Below are 18989 nucleotides of genomic sequence, written 5' to 3'. Positions count from 1 at the left end.
TGTCTAGTGGAAAGGGTTTGACGACGTACGCGACACAATTTTCATGTTATTCATGTCATGACCCGACAATCATATTCGTCAAATCCTTTTACCCTCCCATGCCAATTTTGGTCTACACCAAGTTAAGGAGGCGATCATGAGAGCCCCCAAACGTAGGCGGCTAGATAGATAGATAGATAGATACGTAGATAGAAACGCTCAAAGTGCCAAAGGTTCGCTAAGAACTGCTTCGCATTTAAAAAAAATAGGAGGGATCACGCCTAGCGTTCACAAGCCAACCTCCTCTGAAGCCGCTTGCTCCTCGCGTTCGTGTCTCATTTCCCACGATGCTCCTGTTAAATTTCCTTTTTTGGTGGGCTCATCAACAAAAACAAAAAAAAAATCACGCCATCTCCCGCTGAAGGGGATCATGAGGCGATGCGAAGCAGCGTTTCGGCCACTGACCTCCATTAAAAAGGCTGGACGGCGCATCCTCGCTCTGCGAGGCGGGCGCTTGTGAAGCCACCGGAAGGTGCCCTGTTTGTCCCGGAAGCCGGCGTCTTCTGTGCGTCTCAGTCGCGCAATTCAAATATTCTCGGGTGGCAGCTGTTGTTATGATCGTTTTTATTTTTTATTTTTTCAAACTCTGCGATTACGCCTCACTTTAGACGCCGACGAACGCTACACAAAAGATGACAGACGCCGTGCCGACGCCGTCCGAATACGGCGGAGTGCTGCAACGTACAAAATGCGTAAAAAGTAATGCAACTTTGAGGTACTTGCGCGTGAAATGTTTTCCCTGACGACGTTTCTGGTCGATTCGTACAGTTTACTGCGCTAAAAGCAGGTATTTCTTTAAAAAAAGAAGAGAAAAGCTCTTTTCCGGGACAAAAACGGCCGCTTCCGGTGGCTTCACGCCCGCGTGCTCGATGCGCCATCCAGCTCCTCCTAGTGGAGATCAGTGGTTTCGGCATGTCGAGCCCACGTTTCAGTGGGAGAGTGGAGAGGGGAAAGGAGAGGTGAGTGGTGAAGGGGAAAGGGGAATGTGAGTGGAGAGAGGGGAGAGGGTTTGCGCATGCGCAGTAAGGGTGGTCACGCCGCGCACCACCGGTTTGAACTCCGCCATAAGATGCTTCGCATCTAAAAATGGACGAGCGCGCGCGCCTAGCGTCCACAAGCCAACCTCCTCGGACGCCGCTCCCCATCGTTCTCCATACGCTGGCCTCAATTCCCAGCATGCTCCTGTTTCATTTTTACGGCTGGGCTTCAAAATTTTTACGTGACGCTCCCTCCTGTTTTTTCTTTTTTTTCTTCCCTGCATGCGTTCTCCTCTATGAAGGACCGATAGTTCTGCATTCAAATGCAAGTGACGATGCCACTGTCCCATAAAGCAACCTTATTTAGTGTTCTCTTTGTTGGGCACATCTCCACAACACTATTCGCATTACACGACGGTAAATATTGCCTTATGACGGAAGGGATAGGAAGATTTTCGTTGCGAGGTCAAGCCTTTTCATGTGATAGTTGCATTTCATTCAACCAGGTGCATTTATTGTCTTGTTAGTAGCTTTATTTTTGTTTGCTACACTATATATCGCGTTTATATGTTCAAAAGCGGGCATATGAAGCGGCGGGGTGCGAGTGTAATGAACAAACAAAGAAGACTTGCATATTGGCTCCCTGATCATAAGCATCGGTCATTTGTAGGGTAGCAAGAAGGAGAGGGGGGGTTCCGTGCTTTTGTGCACTGGAAGGAAAAGGAGGGGGCACAAGAGACTACGATAATAGAATGGAAGATATGAACGTAATCTCTCCGCGAATACGCAAGAAAGACAACTGCGGTTTTCAATTCAGTCCATTCGACCAGTCGGAGTCGCTGGACAACAGTTCATTCATCGCTGTTTACGGGCACCCCGTGCGACTCAAATTAGATGGCGGAGCTGATGGTAGCGAGTTGCTGCCTCACCCATGACATCCGACTGTGCATACGCATAATGGAAGGAATAAAGCGCCAGCGAGACGAACACAAGAAGTGACACGGACAAGCGCTGGGCATACACGTCACTGTGAAACCACATATCGAAACCGAAAGTTTATTAAATTTTTCTTCAAGGTAGCGGTATTAAAAATAAAAAAAAATATTCAATGTATTCTCAGGCACCACGATGCTCTTTTGGGAGTCCTCGACACCAGTGTGTTTATTTAGAGCAGGAATCGGAAAATACTTAATATTCGAAGGAGGGAGAGGTTGTAAGTTGCTGGCGGGTCTAACCATTCGCAACAATGCACATTCCGGTAGCTCATGAGCTATCCCGCGTACCGTGCTGTGCTGGGCCCCCATATCACCACACCACGCGCGCCCCAACATAAGTGTCACTCGTCACCATCACATACGAGTTTCAGCGTTTAAAAACTTTAAAAGTTGTTCATTGCCAGTCGCATGCGATGTCTGTAACGTTTAAAAACTTCAAGAGTAGCAATGGCGCGCCACATAATGAACTTCGCGACTCAAGGGGGACAATACCATCAGACGATTCTGCCGCATAGTAAACAGAGGGAAAACGTGCTCCCACAAAGCCGTCCCGAGAGATGTTTCATGACGGGCGCCCGTGTTTCGAAAGCGAGACAACCCGGGTCGCCTTGGCCAGCTAAATATAGCCGCGCTCGAGGGCCACGTCTGAGCGTTCATGGCCTCACCGCGGGACCGTCTTAGTGCCCCATACAGTAGTAGCTGTTTGCGTGCGCTACAGCATGCGCGTGACAACGCTCTTCGGGTGACGTCATCCGGTGCATAGTCATAGGCCCAGTGTCTCGTTGGTGTGTATGGTGTCTATAGAACTTCGCGGCTGTTTCTTTCTAACCTTTTCCGGCGAGACATCGTAAGGCGCGTAGTCATTAGCTTCTGAATAGGATAGTGTCGATAGAAGGCTACCCTGCTAACGATGTCATCTCGAGTTCAAGTGCCATTGAAAAAGCCGCTTGGGTGCATCGCAATGAGCGGGTATACAGCATCGTACAATGCTGCAACGCGCTCACAATTTTGCGAACGACATGAGCACACACACACTCCGGTCTTAACAAGGCGCCGCGTACACGTGCAGCGTGGAGCGACGCTGGATGCTGCAGAACTGAGAAAGGACAAATGAAAAAAGAAGAAGTCAATGGACGCATTAAGCCGGCACTTTAGTATTCGCAGCCCGACTGCTTCCACTTTGGCTTTGTGGCGTCAAAGCCTCATACATGAGCCTTGGGCGCACACTGATGCGGACTAAAAGTAGGTACGTTGTTAATTATAACCACAGAAGACCAAGAGACACAAAACTATTCCACTGCAGTGGATATCGATCGTCTTATGTGCTTCTTGCATTTAGCCACGCGATCAGTTGCGTAACCAGAAATTTGTTTCGGGGTGGAATGAAAAAAAAGGGGGGGTCGGGGGGAGGTTTAACCATTCTTTATGCATGGTCGTGCGTTTGTATGTTTGCGTGTACACAGGTAACACTCAAAAAAATTCGCGGGGGTTTGAACCCCCCACCCCCTCCTAGCTACGCCACTGCTACTCATCAACCCTTCTTCACGTGCATCCTCGAGGCAAGACCAAGTCATTCCCTCCTACTCACAAGTGGCGACGACAGAGTCTTTTTCTGACTTTTTTTTCTATTTCTTTCTTTCAGCGCTTTTTTTCCCCTAGTGACGCGTCTCCGGAGGCGACGAAAGAAAGCGTGAGGTCAGGGGCATGGCTCCCCGCGAACGTCGGTGCGCGCGGTATACTCCCAACCTTGCTCCGAAAAATCCCACGCGCCAAGAACAAGCCGGCGGCGGTGAGAAAGGCGCTCTCTCGAAAAGCCGAGTCGCGAAACGCAACCCGTTGCCAACGTCTTGGCAGAGGAGCACCCAAACCACCAGCGCCCGCAGTGGAAAACCTTCACCTACGCGGCACCGAGGACGACAACGCGACGACGACCGCGCATCTCGTGGTCGTTGTATACGCCGCCGGCTCGACGAACGAAGAACAAGTCCTGCGATCTCGACCGATTGACGAAGCGAAACTATAGCACAGTAACGCCTTATTTCTAACGTCGTTCGCAGCGCTCACGCGCCATCGATGCCGGTGTTTTGTCGACGACGCGTGGATCTCATCGCAGGTGCGTCGTGTCTAACTAACCACTGAGTGAATTCCTTCGGAGTCTCACACGCGCACGTGGCTGGGCGCCTCCTCCGAGTGTGTGTGTGTCTGTGTCACGCATACGACGCAAGCAAACGAGAGACCGAAGAATTCACGCCGCTGGCTGACGTCATACGGAGGACAGGGGGGCTCGCATTCTCGTCGTCTGTGGCCCACATGCGATATCAGCCGCTGACGTCATGGAGATAACCGAGATCTCGAGCAAACTGGTACGTAAGTACGAACGCCATACACGCGACACGCACAGGCCTTTTTCTGCGTGTACTCCTTTCTCCTCCTCCTCCTCCTCCTCCTCTGTTTGCCCGTAAGCGTTGGCGTAGTCCCAGCTACGTGACGGAGAGATGTGGAGTATAGCGTGGCCGTCGCATATCGGCATAGTGTACACAACTGCGTAGCCGAGGGGTGATTCCTTTGAAGGTCGTAGCAAGTACGTTCCCAGGCGGTAAATGTTCCTTGCAGGGACTCGACTGACTCGCGAACGCGTAACTGTATACACCTGGCGGGGGCGGTAACTATTAACGGTACAATGACACATGCGGATCGAATACGAGCTTGCTTCTGTTTTCCCAACTTGCGCGGCTATATTTGTCTCCGTGAGAAAATCGACCGCTCGGCCAGGAAACCCCCGTGGTTATAAGCGCGAAATCGACGCTGCCTGTGTGCTTTGAAATTGAAATTATGTTTTTAGTACTGCACATATATCTGCACTGTTCAAAATATTGCCCGTACGAACACATTCCTGTGCGAAAACATGCGCCATATTGAAGAATTTGCGAGTTTTCGTTGCGTGCCGCCAAATGTTGTATTGTTTTTGTTTCCAAGTCGCTTTAAGTAAGTCATACAGTACCAGCAGGCCCGTAGCCAGGAATTTTTTTCGGGGGGGGGGGGGGGGGGGGCACTTGCTGAAAGCCTTGACTATTTGAGAAAAACGCCTATTTTCATTATTTCTTTTCGGTAAAACACCATGTATCATAAAAATTTCAGGCGCCTCCCCCCCCCCCCTTGGCTACGGGCCTGAGTACCAGCCAAGATTTGTAGGTGTGCGCCGCAGAGAATTTATATTGACACAAGTCCTGCCTCATGAGCAGAGTTCGCATTCGTGTAAAACATTTCCTCGGATTACAGCGTTCAAGTGACTGTCATTTATAACATACATCGGAATTTTGAGAAAACCCCTATGAAAAAAAAAACAAAAACAAAGATGCCCCTCTCGGTGGCAGTGTCAACCTGATCCCTATAGATCTCTATGTTCCTCTTTAGACTTTCTTTAGACTTTGTATATGCCTTCATATCAAGAAATAATAATAATAATAATAATAATAATAATAATAATAATAATAATAATAATAATAATAATAATAATAATAATAATAACATTAATAACGGCTCGCATAAAACCTGCGGCCATCTCCAGCAAAGGCCTCTCTCTTCAAGGCGTGACGTATGCTAAATATGAATATAATCGGCTGGAAATAAAGCCACTCTCACAAAATTCGGCCCCTAGATGTTTGTGGAAGCTCAGATTCCGTTTATGATTTCCTTTAATATGTCTAACTGCCCTTTCTTTTCCTGTTCAGAATAATGCAGGACCGCTGCATCGGCCAAGTCACTCTCCATTCTTGTCCGTATATGTAAGCACACGAGGATGACATATTCGTTGAACCAAGGCTCTCTGTGTACAGGCGTAATGCGTATGAGGGGGCGGTGCAAATTCCTATGTGGAGGTTGCATGTCTTAATGGACGCCTTGAAGCTGGTTCTGCGTGGCCTGTCCTTCGGCGAGATCTTCTCGTTTTTGAATACGACCATGTAGAGCTGTACAAATCTGTGAGGCACGCCGGTCAACTTTCTCAAAATTTTACCGCGTCATATGAAGATATACAATACTATGCCTATGCGTTCAAACGATGACGTCCATACACCATTTAATCACTCAGTCTTTTTACTACATAATTTTTTTTAATTAGCGACTTCAATTGCGCATATTGTGTGTTTGATACGTCACGCGTTATCTCAATTATCTCAATGTAAGGTGTGAAACGCTGCTGTGTCCTTACGGGATCGCGCACCGTCATCGCTAACACCCGCTGAGCGGATGTTAGCGTAAATTAAAAGCGTGAAAAAGTTTTTCACCTTTTCCAGTATCGCAGAAAACCGCTGTTTCTTCTTTCCTTGTTTTTCTTCTATACATATATATATAGTATGCATGCTATATACTTAGTCTGCCGACAGCTGAGGAGGCAAATTCCCAAAGTTTGACGCATAAGCAGGGTTCGGTTTCTTGTTTTGATGAGTTTTTACTTACTGGCAGGTGCGCAGCCATGAGAGTGTCACACCAGGCCAAGGAGGTTAAAAAAATTCTGGAGTGGAAGCTCTCGCAACGCCTTGCCAGCAAAAGTGAAGCCGGCTTTTGCCCACCAAAGAGCTCGGAAACGTGCTCTTTTCTGGTGGTGCCTACTTAGAGATCAAATGGCTTTTATTTGTTAGTCTAAGCACTAGGTTAATTATAAAGTAAAAGGTCGTTGTTGCCGACGAAAGTAACCCATCGAGGGGAGCATTGGCGATTGGTCTCCAATAAAATTGGTCGTGACTTTGAGGCTTACAATCGAAAACTAGTAGCACAAAGACACACTTGGAGCTGTATCTGACCCGTAGAAGGTGCCTGTTGAACTCGTCTGGCGTGCGAGGAAAACGCTCGCTTTCTTTCGCCAAACGCCGACGGTTTATCATGCCCCTACTAAGATGGCGGGCGCAGCCGCCATATTGTGGTGGGCACGGCTTCACTCTTGCGCAATAATCGCCACTCCAGCAATTTTTCTTTAACCTCCTTGCACCAGGCCCGTAACCCTCCCGATTTGTGTGTGTGTGTGTGTGTGTGTGTGTGTGTGTGTGTGTGTGTGTGTGTGTGTGTGTGTGTGTGTGTGTGTGTGTGTGTGTGTGTGTGTGTGTGTGTGTGTGTGTGTGTATCGTAGAATACCTAACGTAAAACGACTTCCAACAACACCTGCCTGCATAAGCCCCACTTCACGGTGAAAGCATTAAGAAAAATATTCCTGGCTATACGCCACTGCTAAATACTGACAGGGTGGTTACTGCCAAAGAGCGCCTGTATACAAACGGAAAGCTTTGTTAATTCTGCTTTCGAATAGCCAACATGTTGTTTGTGAAAACGAAGACCTATATATATAGGCGATTTCGGACCCCTGAAAGCCACGGGACGCGCGTTCTCACGGGTGTGTAATACCGAAAGTCTGCAGATATAAGCGGCGCAGCCTTACGCTTATCCCATACATCTCACGGACTGTGTTCAAGGCTCGCGCGGTTAAAGTGCAAAGCAAATACGGAGAACTATGGCGGGAACTTATCATGAAGCAGAGCTTCTGCGAAAGCAAGTATGAGGTGTGGCGAGATAGACATAGTGTGACAGCCCGCAAAACAAATACGTGAGAACAAGGCCTCGAGTCGATTACACGGAAGGAAGCCGGCCATGTGATTAGGGAATTTCCCTCCGATAAGCCTTCCACAGAACGACAGGTATCATCCGCTTGAACGTTGAAGCTGGCATGACAGACGAGTGACCTCGCTTACTGAGAAAGATAAGAAGCAATTCTCAAGTTATTTGATGGGTCTTATTATTCTTACCTAGATATCGGATAGAGATGGAGTGTCCCAATGTTCAATGATCTTTCATCTCTTCGTGCCCCCTATATAGGGTCATTAATGAAAGTCATAAGTGTATTTTAACTGTGTCGGTGATATATGTACCCGTTTGCACCTCTTTCTGAGCGAACGGGTATAAATTTAACGACTGTACTTGATTTAACTCCATTCATCAAAAAGACCGCTCCCATGTCGAAACGTCGAATAAATGTCTGTTCTTTTTTGTACGTGCGCCTGCACTAGCTATTACTTATGATATATATATATATTTATAATATATATATGTGTGTGTGTTTGCGTGTGTGTGTGTGTGTGTGTTTGCGTGTGTGTGTTGTGGTGTGTGTGTGTGTGTGTGTGTGTGTGTGTGTGTGTGTGTGTGTGTGTGTGTGTGTGTGTGTGTGTGTGTGTGTGCGTGTGTGTGTGTGCGCGCGCGCGCGCGCGCGTACGACGCCTTTGGCAAAGTCCTTACTTGCCGTAGAGTGTCCTACTATTTGCTATTTGCAAACTCTCGTTTTAAATATACGTCATAGGTGCATGACTATGTCCAGGAGAAATGAGGCTGCGTCATAAGCGTTTCCTCATGGGAACACCCACGCTCGTTGCGCTGACTGCTTGGACACGAGAGTGCGGAGTTTATTTTTACTTCGCCGGTTCTGGTTCGCCTGGACTCTTGTTCCCTTTTTTTTCTTTTTTTGAAAACTATCGGAATAGGTTTTGCACCTGTCTATTTTGAGATCTTTCGTTAGGACGTTTGTTTCCGTTGCCGAAAACAGTATTCAGCACTGTTGAGAAGATCTGGCAGCTGCAGCCTCACCAACTGCGCTGCACTGTGTATAGTACGCGAATGCGATTTGTGAAGAACGCACGGAAATGCGGAAGATGCTGAAGACAAGTTAAGGGGGGACTGAAATAACTCACTGAGGTGTATACCGAGAACAGCGGGAAGCACGCTGGCGCTGCAAACGCTCGAGACAGAGATGGAGAGAAGGAGATGCAAGGAGATTAAACTGAAGAAGACAGGCGGATTGGGCGAGTGACACTCCTTCCTTTGTCCCATGCGTTGAGCGCTGTTTTATATTTATCAGGGAGATTGAGCAGGTTGCACACGGTTTGCTGTTCTATATTGGGGGAGGAGTAAGTGGACGGAAGAGGTATGCGCAGGCACCCGATATACTTGAAAAAAGGACTGCGTATAGTTTAACGTTTCTCTGTGGTCGATATACCATGGTGTTTGTTCAGTTATGAGCATTGAATCGATGTATTTGTGTCTTTCTATCCGTTCCGACGTTCTGAAAGTGGCGGAACTTGCTACCACTTCAAAGGGACAGAAAACTGGCCAAAAAGTGTGGTTAGATCGTGGTGGAAATGAAAATACCTTGACTAATAGCGACAGATTCAACCATCCTTCTCGCCTTCTCATTAGGACTTTTATTTTTAAATCACGTTTAAAAGTCACGAAAAGTCGGTATGTCGCGCCGCCTAGCGGAAGAGTGTTGAAGCTTGATTATGGAGTTGGTTACCTTGCTGTACGTATAGTCTTATGCTTTCATCGCCATAATTAGTGCTCAAAATTAGAGCATGTATGTTATTATCCACCCCCGCTCTATTCTGTGCTGCTTACGAGGCAAAAAAATGATTGAACGCTGAGAAGCGGCGCTGCCTTCGCGGCAACTATAGTGGAACATATCGAGCCGCGGCGCATGCGCGCGCAGTGCACGAATGCGCAGCAAACCGTAGCGCACAAACACGAACTGCTCTCGCGCTCACCTCCCACTGTTTGCAGCATGTGTTGAGTGTATACGACTTCATAGTCGAAGGAGAACGAAAGAAAAATTTATTATAAGTGTTTCACGGCGTTCTCAGAGTTAACCATTCCGTGATTAGGCACTCTGACTGGTCAGCTTTCCGTTGCGCTAAAGAAAACAGATACTATAAAAACTGAGCTTGACGAACGTCGCATATTAGAAACCGTTGTGTACGAAGGCAGACACAAACGCAGCCCTTGTAGCTCTAACGTGCGTTGAACAAGCCACTAAGGACGTCCTATATTGATGTGTCGAGATTTTATTTATTTATTTATTTATTTATTTATTTATTTATTTATTTATTTATTTATTTATTTATTTATTTATTTATTTATTTATTTATTTTGACTCATAAATCTGGGCAAAAAGTATGCAGCAGCTCGCCGTCTTCTCTGCAACGTTGACCAATGGTGAAAGGCGAAAAGCAACCAATAAACAAGCAGTTAGCTATGATAATTAGCAGGCACAGTAGGGCGAGTTGGTTGGTCTGTTGTGGTTTTTTCGCGCTTTTTAAAGATGAGCTATGAGAAGTTCGCAGTCACAAAATGAAATCAGCTCGCACAAAAGTGTCAATTGGAAATTATTTGGAGATGCCTTTGTTTTGCAGTGGACATAAAATACGCTGAAAATGATCATGGTTACGATGATAATGATCCAAACGCGGGACAGCGCACTACCAGTTCATGCGTCACTCACTGATGATCAAACGCGGGACAGTACTTTAGCAGTTCACGTGTCACTGATCATCCGTCATCCAGGCTCGTAGACGCCCCCCCCCCCCGTAATATTAATATTTATGATACAAGGTGTTTTACCCGAAAATAAATAATGAAAACAGGCGTTTTTCTCAAATAGTCAAGGCTTTCAGCAAGTGCCCCCCCCCCCCCCCCCCTCCGAAAGATATTCCTTGCTACGGGCCTGGCGTCATCACTCGCGACACAGGAACAACGGCAAATGGATTTAACCAAGATTACACACTACCTCGAACAGTAACAGGAACAAATAGAAACAAATTCCCAACGCGAACAAACACTTAGCAAAGCGGACACGGTGATCCTTGGCCTGTATAATCGCGAGTACAGTGACACCTTGCTTACCTCGTTCGCAATCTAAACACCAATCTACTAGACCAACAGATCCCCAAACCCTGCCCTTATCGTGCGGGGATTTCCCAGTTTTCGTGCCAAATCTGACGTCACACGTGGTTTACCCCCACCCCCCCCCCCCCTGCTGCATCCCACCTCTCTCCAGGACTGCTTCGCTCCCTGAAAGCGCACACTTATTCTCTTCCAGGCTTTTTTTCAGCGCTTCCGTAACGTTCTAGGTGACACCTCGTTGGCAACTGCAACCTCAGAGTTAAGGTTGCGGACTAGGATCTGTAACAAAATTTATTCTTCCGGTTAATTGGCCATTTGATGGAGCCAAAGTTTGGACAAAGAGACCTTTCGTCATCGAGATGAACCACTGTAGGGGTCGAACGAAGAAACGCTCCTCCGTGAAGCTAAAGTTTCGATTAATGGAATTATCCCGGGCCGGGGCCCCTCATGAAGGGACACTGTACTGTCTCCAGGACACAGGCTCCACGGCAGCTGCGGATTTCTGCTCTATTAATGTACAACCCTTATAAGCTGGTGAATAATTGTGTGGTCTCAAAATGTACTACAGGCTGCGAGGGGGAGAAAGGTGAAGAAAACATAAAGTGGTTAACCAAAGGAGATCTTTAATTGGCTACCATGTACTTGGGAAGGGGAAAGGGGGTGTGAAAAAAATGAAAGAGAAGAAAAGTCTATGACGACACTGCAAAATCATTATGACTGTATGTGGCAGTGTCCTATAGTGCTACACAACAACATTGTGAAGTTATGTGTGTGCGTGTGTGTTCCCCTCTCTTTCTCTCTTTCTTTACTCTTCTTTCAATCTCCCCCATTCCTTCCCCCTGTACAGGGTAGCATACCGGTTATGCCGAACTGGTTAACATCCCTGTCTTTCCTCTCTCCCGTTTTCCTTCCTTGCTTGCTAACGGGGAGTCGCAATGAGTCGTTGATTCCGGTTTCTTTACGAAACCGCATAGCGATTCGCGTTGAAGTATGCGAAGGTCAGCACCTTAGAGTTTCGTTTTCTTTGAGAGTCTTTGAGAGTGGCAGTTTTACACGGCTGAAGCATCTAATAGTAGGGGCTGTGGTATAACGCTAAGCGAGAATTCAGGTTTTTTCGCAAATCTCGCGCCCTTGGAACTTTCGTTCCAGTGGCACGGTACATTGGCTTTAGAGACGTCCCCTGTTTGATCATTATCGATAAATTCGTCTCGGTGTTCCTTCATGTATCCTTTGTCTTGTGGTATAGGTAAAAATCCAACACAGTGGCACAATATACAATACGTCCGCTCTCATTTGAGGATATTGGCGACGCCGATGCCGCAGTCTAAAAAAGGGGCCCTGTATCGCGTGTGGTGCATCACTGACGTCACAAAAGAGCTACGCCGCTGCCTTACGAAAGCCCGTGGCGGCTTAGTGCCAAACTGGAGAGCCGACACGCACGCGTGCGGCCGTTTCTGGCAGCGCTGTTTATTTGTAAGCATGAACGGGGCCGGTGTGGTCCTTCGCTCGTCAGCCCCGCGGGACTTTAGCTGACGCGGCGAGGAGCACGCTGAAATTTGGCGTCGTTGTCCTCCGGGGAGCAAGCACTTTGGTTTGTGTTCGCGCCACAGTATTAACGGCCTCCTCCCGGTACTATGGGCCGTCGAAATTTTGCCTCTTGAAGTTAGGGACAGTGTGTGGCACGCGGCGGCGGCAAACTTGAGGTAACAGAGGCTATGTTACGGATGGTGTCACGCGTCGTATAGCATCCCCGATCACTGTTTACGTCACCCCTTCGTTAACTGTCGCTCCTGCCCAGGATAAGCTTGTAAGCGTTTTCATGTTCAACACATGGTGTTTCCTATAGAGCCGCATCGCGCAAATCTCGGCAGCACTCCCTATTTATATAAATGCATTGGTTATTAATTATTAACAACTGGTGGGGTTTTACGTCCCAAAAGGACGATATGATTATGAGAGACGCCGTAGTGGATGGCTCCGGCAGTTTTGACCACCTGGCGTTCTTTAACATGCACCTAAATCTATGTAAGTACACGGGCCTATCACTTAGCCTCCATCGAAATGCGACCGCCGCGGCTGGGATTCGATCCCGCGCCCTTAAGGTCTGCACTTCCACGGCGGTTCATTGGTTATTACTAACTTCCTTATTGGAGATAGGACCCGCAGTTCGCGGGATCGAATCCCGGCCACGGCGGCCGCATTTTCGATGGAGGCGAAAATGTTTGAGGTCCGTGTACTTATATTTAGGTGCACGTTAAAAAACCCCAGGTGGTCGAAATTTCCGGAGCCCTCTACTACGGCGTCTCTCATAATCATATCGAGGTTTTGGGACGTTAAACCTCAATAATAATAATAATAATAATAATAATAATAATAATAATAATAATAATAATAATAATAATAATAATAATAATAATAATAATATATTATTATTATTATTATTATTATATTATTATTATTATTATTATTATTATTATTATTATTATTATTATTATTATTATTATTATTATTATTATTATTATTATTATTATTGGAGATAGTTGAAGAAAATCCTCTATTATGCAACGATCGTAAGGATTATTGTGATGATTGCGCTGACGAATAGGATAATGATTAATATGATGACGATCACTCAGCGGTGAACTGCACGCTATGTACGCGTTCAAAGTGATCAAAACAGCGTGGCTACAGACGTCATGCCCAAAATATATACGCTGGAAAGACGCTTAATGTGCACAATGGTAAACAGCAGAGCGTAAATTAGGTACGGGATACAGGAGAACACACAACAGCACAGGACAAGCGCTCTGCAGTTTATACTATTATGAACCAACCCTCTCAGCAGTGAATTCGCCTAATGTGCACGGTGACCGTTTGAATACGTATATTTGACTGCACTCTGCTTCTTCGAATTGCGCGGAACCATCGTGTCGGCGGTCGTTGGCACTGAGTACAGCTATGATGGTGCCAGTGTTACCCCTTTATCTCTGCTCGCCAAGTTTACGTCAGCAGGCTCGCGTGCATGTGCGCGCTCACCGTCCATAGGCGAACACGAAGGCTCTTTATTCGGCCAGGGGCCAGCCGAGGTCAGCGTTGTTTTTCTGGCCGTCTGCCCCTTTCCCCATGCACGATGCATCTTCTCAACGAGCCAGTGGCGTTGCCTCGGCGCGTTGTTTTCGTTCCGGGCGTAAACACGTGCTCCCTTTAGCAATGCATCGATGACCGATACGCCGCAATGCAGGCCGCGCGGGTGAACGCATGGGGAGAGGCTCGTTACGCAGAAACTGTTTTGAAAGATCGAAAGATAGCGAGCGTCTCGAGGGTGAGACTGGTAAATTTTCCACGCAGCGTCGTGTAATGACGTAATCCGCGCGTAAAACTGGACGAGCCGCTTTGCTCCCGCAGTATACATGCAAAAATAGAAAGCTAGAAAAAGAAACAGCGCAAGTAAACTGCGACTGTCGCTTACGCATCCAAACCTCTTTTCTTCCTTTGAAGACACGTCTTTCTGGGATTTGTTTCAAACGCTTTCTGTATTGGGTGTGTATTCCTATGATAATGCCCAACAACAATGATTTATGACAGACATTAACTACCTTATTTGCTCGTGTGGCACCTGTTGTGGCCTGCGCCTGCTATGCGCACTTATATTAACAACGTAATGTTCATTCAATCGCGATCCAATTATTGATCGTCTGATTTTAGTCTCAGTTTTTTGTTGCCAGTGGTGCTGGAATGCTATACTGTCGCTGTGACCACATGGATTTATAGTGAGGAATAAAGTGCAACGAAGATTTGCAAGTGATCTTCATACATTCATGCAATTTATCGTATAGATGAACCCGAACTTTATTTATTGTTATAGAAAATTCAAACGTGTCTTGTTGTCTGGTTCTAACATAATTTTTATATATTTCTATGAGTGTGTTTCTAAGTTATGGACACAAGATGTTGTATAGTGTCTACCTAATCGATACAGAGGGGTGTACTTCCCTGTAATGACACTCAAGAGAGGTGTAACAGTATTTCTAAATAAATAAATAAATAAATAAATAAATAAATAAATAAATAAATAAATAAATAAATAAAAATAAATAAATAAATAAATAAATAAATAAATAAATAAATAAATAAATAAATAAATAAATAAATAAACCTACACATCCTCTGGTTCAGCCTAACCACCCGATCCCCAATCCGCACACACATACAATTCGGTACCCCTCGTATCTTCTTGTGTATAACCAGCACTGGACAGACAGAATGCAAAAAAAAAAGGGAAAAAAAGACGTTAAATGTGTCAGTAACGTTCACAGGACGATGCGAGTGCATAGAAATGCACGGGTAAGGGAAACAGCAATGTGAGCGTCTTACACATTTTGAAATGACCACCGAGAGAGAAAGAGAGAGAGAGAGAAAAGTTTTAATGAAAAGCTGGAGATGTTTGCCTGGCTATTCGCTATTCGCCGAGGAGCGAACACAAGGTGACGCAAAGAGTTGCCACATCCGTACGAATAGAAAGGCACAGCGCCAAGCGCGCTGCCGTCGCCGCGTCGTTATTCCGCGGGTCATGCCAAGAATCGCGTTATTTCTGTCTGTCTTCCTCGATTTAATTATCTTGCAATGAAAAGGCTGTGCCAAACATGTTATTGCGTAACGCAGCAGCTTTTGTGGCACATTCGTGAATTTTGTAACTCTCTTTTTTTTTTAACGATTTCAAGAAACCACGAAATTGTCTTGCTGAAACCGCCGGCACTTCCGAATTTTTCAGTAACCCTTTATTTCTTGACGGACAACCATATACTAGCCACGGCCATTTCAACAACAATATACTATAGTCACTAGTCAGCGAAATCTAGTGTTCCTCGTAGACTAGTTGTTTTCTTTTCCTTTCTTTCTTTCTTTCTTTCTTTCTTTCTTTCTTTCCCGCGTACAGGCGTGAGAGGAGGCTCGCGTAGCAACTTAGACTTCTTATTTCATTCTAAAGCTGAATAAAAACACGCGAATAAAAGGCCGCGAGACGTCAGCACTACGTAATAATGACGTCACTCTAAACACTACATATCTATACAATGCGCAGTAATGTCGTTTGACGTAAGCTCAGAGCACACGAGATTCAAGTTATCCTGACTTAGCTATAAAAGGGCCATGCAGGGACATAAATAGAATACCAGTTCTCAGGAAGGACTGGTTTTCGTTAAGTTAAATATACGAGCGGGGGGACGGCGGAAAATGTCTGTTTTACGACAACCGCTTGTGTGCCTCCTTCGACGGTATTACGACACGGGAGCGCCGACCTCTCTCTCTCTCTCCTCTCAGTCCAGTTTTACGTCACAACTCTCGCTTCTTTACTTCACCACATCTTGGTCTTCCTATAGTGGTTCCACATCCCAGAGACCAGCACGTTTATACTCCTCGGTATGGGAGGTTTGCCTAGCGGCGCAGGGAACGGCCTTTCATTTCATGTATTTTTTTTAGTTGTTTCCATGCATTGCGAACATTTAAGCAATTGATGAGGTGGGGGGGGGGGGGGGGGGGGCAAGATAAAAGCTGCCATGGGACAGCTTGTGGTGCCCTTAGCTCCCGCGTCACATTGTGGCCGTGAGTCGCGCAATCATATTAAAGAAGCATGTTTTCATAAAATAGCTAAGTAAACTTATTATACAATAAAAAAGTAATCATTAGTGAAGCAAGCAACGAAATGTGACAATGGCAGGTAGAAATAATGCGAACTTAACACACAGTGACATTAAGTACACTTGAAAATACTTGAATAAACGCGAAAATTTAATAGACTCGACAATATAGTAATTAAGGAAAAAAATTAAAGAAAGAAAAGTATCCCCTTGAAACCGCGACGCGCGCACAGGCGCGCGCGCGTACTTCGGCCAGACGCCAGCAACGCAATTCGTGCGCAGGAAAGACTACATTGTACGTAACGCTCTGAGCCGCGGTGTGTGTGCGTGTGTGTACAGGCGCGCGCTTACTGTCGCCGACTTGTTTGGGTCTGTGCGCGGCGCCGAGGTAGTGGCTGGCCCGAGTTCAGTCAACCTCGACCTCGTGGACCGGCGATGGATGTGCAGATGCGGCGCGAGACGACCTGTCGTCTCGCGGTCGCCGTAAACATCGTATGTGTATAGAGGTAGGAAACGCGGCTTAGTGAAATCCGTGAATGAGCCTTGTACTTTAGGATAACGAGCAGTTGATCTCAACGCGTGTCTTTCTCAGCCGGGCAACAGTGAAAGGACAAGAGACGCCTTCTTGTATACAAGCCCGTGTGTTTTAAGCACCACAAAAGCGCAGCGCGAATAAAACAGGACAAAGAAGGACAGCGAGATCACAAGCGCTGATTAACGTCGTTGTGTGTTCCTTCTTCGTTTTGTTTTATTCGCGCTGCGCTTTTGAAGAGCTATATATGAACCAACTCGCCCAAATCAAAGTCTTACTGTTTTAATCGGCCAGTAAATTATCTTATGTGCGCTTGACATAGTTTGCTCGTTCTGGACGAATTACTTCCGTTTTCTTGGTTCTTGTAACTGGTCCTGTCATTGCACAACTTACTCCCTCTGCCCCCCCCCCCCCACCTTTCTTCCCCCCCCCCCCTTTATGCAAAGGACTTGATGCCTTCAATTTAAGGCAAGCGGACGTCATATCCCTTTCAGCTATCAGCTACAGACTGTCTTTGGTGATAATATTTGTTTGCCCAACCGAGTTCCAAATATGTGGAAGGAAGCACGAAGCTTCCGCAGAGGAAACTCAACATGGGCAGCCAAAGCCCAGCGTTCATTCTGTTGACCGAACTGAGGACCACATCAGACTGCGTGACGCACGGTTGCGCAAGTCGAGCCGTCCCCGCTTCGTTCCGCACGTTTGACGTCCGTCGTGAACGTCTGAAGACGTCGCTCCGCCATTTCCCCTCGCGTTATCGAGTGCTGCAGCGCGCGGTGGGTAGCACGAGTCTTCGTCGACTGGACACGCGTGCTTTTTACCGGGGGGGGGCCACGAAGCGTCAGCAACATCAATCGCAGCCACCGGCACGCGCGACTCACGTGCGCGGTGGCGGCTCGTTCCTCCCTTTCGCACGTGTTAAAAAGCGCCAACGGCCTCGACTCTCCAAGGTCAACGCGACCGGGCCGCGCCGCCGAGAGTGACCGCTGAGAGAGACCTCCGAAAAACTTCCGCGCGGTCCAGCCGCGTTGGCGCTGCCCTCCGACGTCCTCCACGGTTTCAAGTCTCCCTTCCACGTTTCCGAGTGGGAGGTGAGGAGGAGAACTTGTGGCCTGTAGCGCATGATCCTCAAGTGGACCGCAGTGCGCCGAGCGACAGGGTCCAGCCACTTGGAATTTTCGCGGAATTGTAGGCTGAACTTTATATAATTCGAAGGGTCGCTGTATCGATTGTCGCGTTGTACAGAGAATATCTCAAGTGGGTTGGCTGGATTCACATCATGCCAGTTATTGTGTCACTGTGATGAAATTATTATTTCGCTGTGATGAGCGATGATAAAAAATTGCTTCGTTGCGTCGAAAGTTGCTGCTTGACGGTGCCAGACTGTCGGTTGACAACGGCAAGTTCCTTCTTCGCGCACTTTGATTGTTCCTTTATCTGACAACCAATGCACTTCAGTTAAAAGTACTCACTGAAATTACATTTATTGCTTTCATCAGTTCCATTATCTGTTGGCTTCACAAGTGTGCTATAACGTTGGAACAAGTAGAATGCAATACCGGCAAGCTTACGTTGCCACCCTCGTATGAGCCCCACCTTTGTTTCTCAGGGCTGAGCACTTTGCCGACTGAGCCGGTGATGCTGATGAGGTTGGAAACGTTCATTGCTAACGTCAGGACAGCTAGTTGATTGAGCGATTATAGAAGTCACAAAGCAGCGCTTGCAGCTAAGGCACGTTGTCGTGGAAGGATCCTGATCCATTTTGACGCCTTGTCGAAATCGCAATGCAGACGCCGCGAACAACGTAAACAAAGCACAACGCATAGTGGCGTTGTGCATTCTGAAAAACCTTTGTGACACCCGCTTACTTGCGTGTTGCCTGGCCTCGATAACCTTGCCCATGTGCACGTTCAGAGGGGCGAAGTTGCCCATTGTGCACGAATGAACGTTGATGTGCTCTTCGGTACAAACAAACAAACAAACAAACAAACAAACAAACAAACAAACAAACAAGCATCTAAGTTTCATGGCAACGAAACTGCACGAAAATGGGAAGGGTCTGAGGACCCATGACGGTCGTGTCCTTTACATCCGG

General features: G+C 46.9%; 1 protein-coding gene across 4 annotated transcripts in view; it reads left to right on the top strand.

Moving 5' to 3' along the window:
- Positions 1 to 18989, top strand: part of LOC119390019 (NAD(+) hydrolase sarm1) — a 212005-nt gene that overhangs the window by 128044 nt on the left and 64972 nt on the right. The window contains exon 1 of one of the 4 annotated variants that reach the window (XM_037657525.2): positions 4255 to 4374. The exons of the other annotated variants lie outside the window; for them this stretch is intronic. Coding sequence (XP_037513453.1) covers positions 4345 to 4374 — 30 coding nt within the window. The 5' untranslated portion in view covers positions 4255 to 4344. Of the gene's footprint in view, positions 1 to 4254; positions 4375 to 18989 lie in introns of those variants that run through there. 4 annotated transcript variants of the gene reach the window in all.

This window comes from Rhipicephalus sanguineus, chromosome 4, assembly GCF_013339695.2.
Source record: "Rhipicephalus sanguineus isolate Rsan-2018 chromosome 4, BIME_Rsan_1.4, whole genome shotgun sequence".
In the NCBI taxonomy this organism is placed as follows: domain Eukaryota; kingdom Metazoa; phylum Arthropoda; class Arachnida; order Ixodida; family Ixodidae; genus Rhipicephalus; species Rhipicephalus sanguineus.
This window is presented reverse-complemented; position numbering and strand designations above follow the sequence as displayed.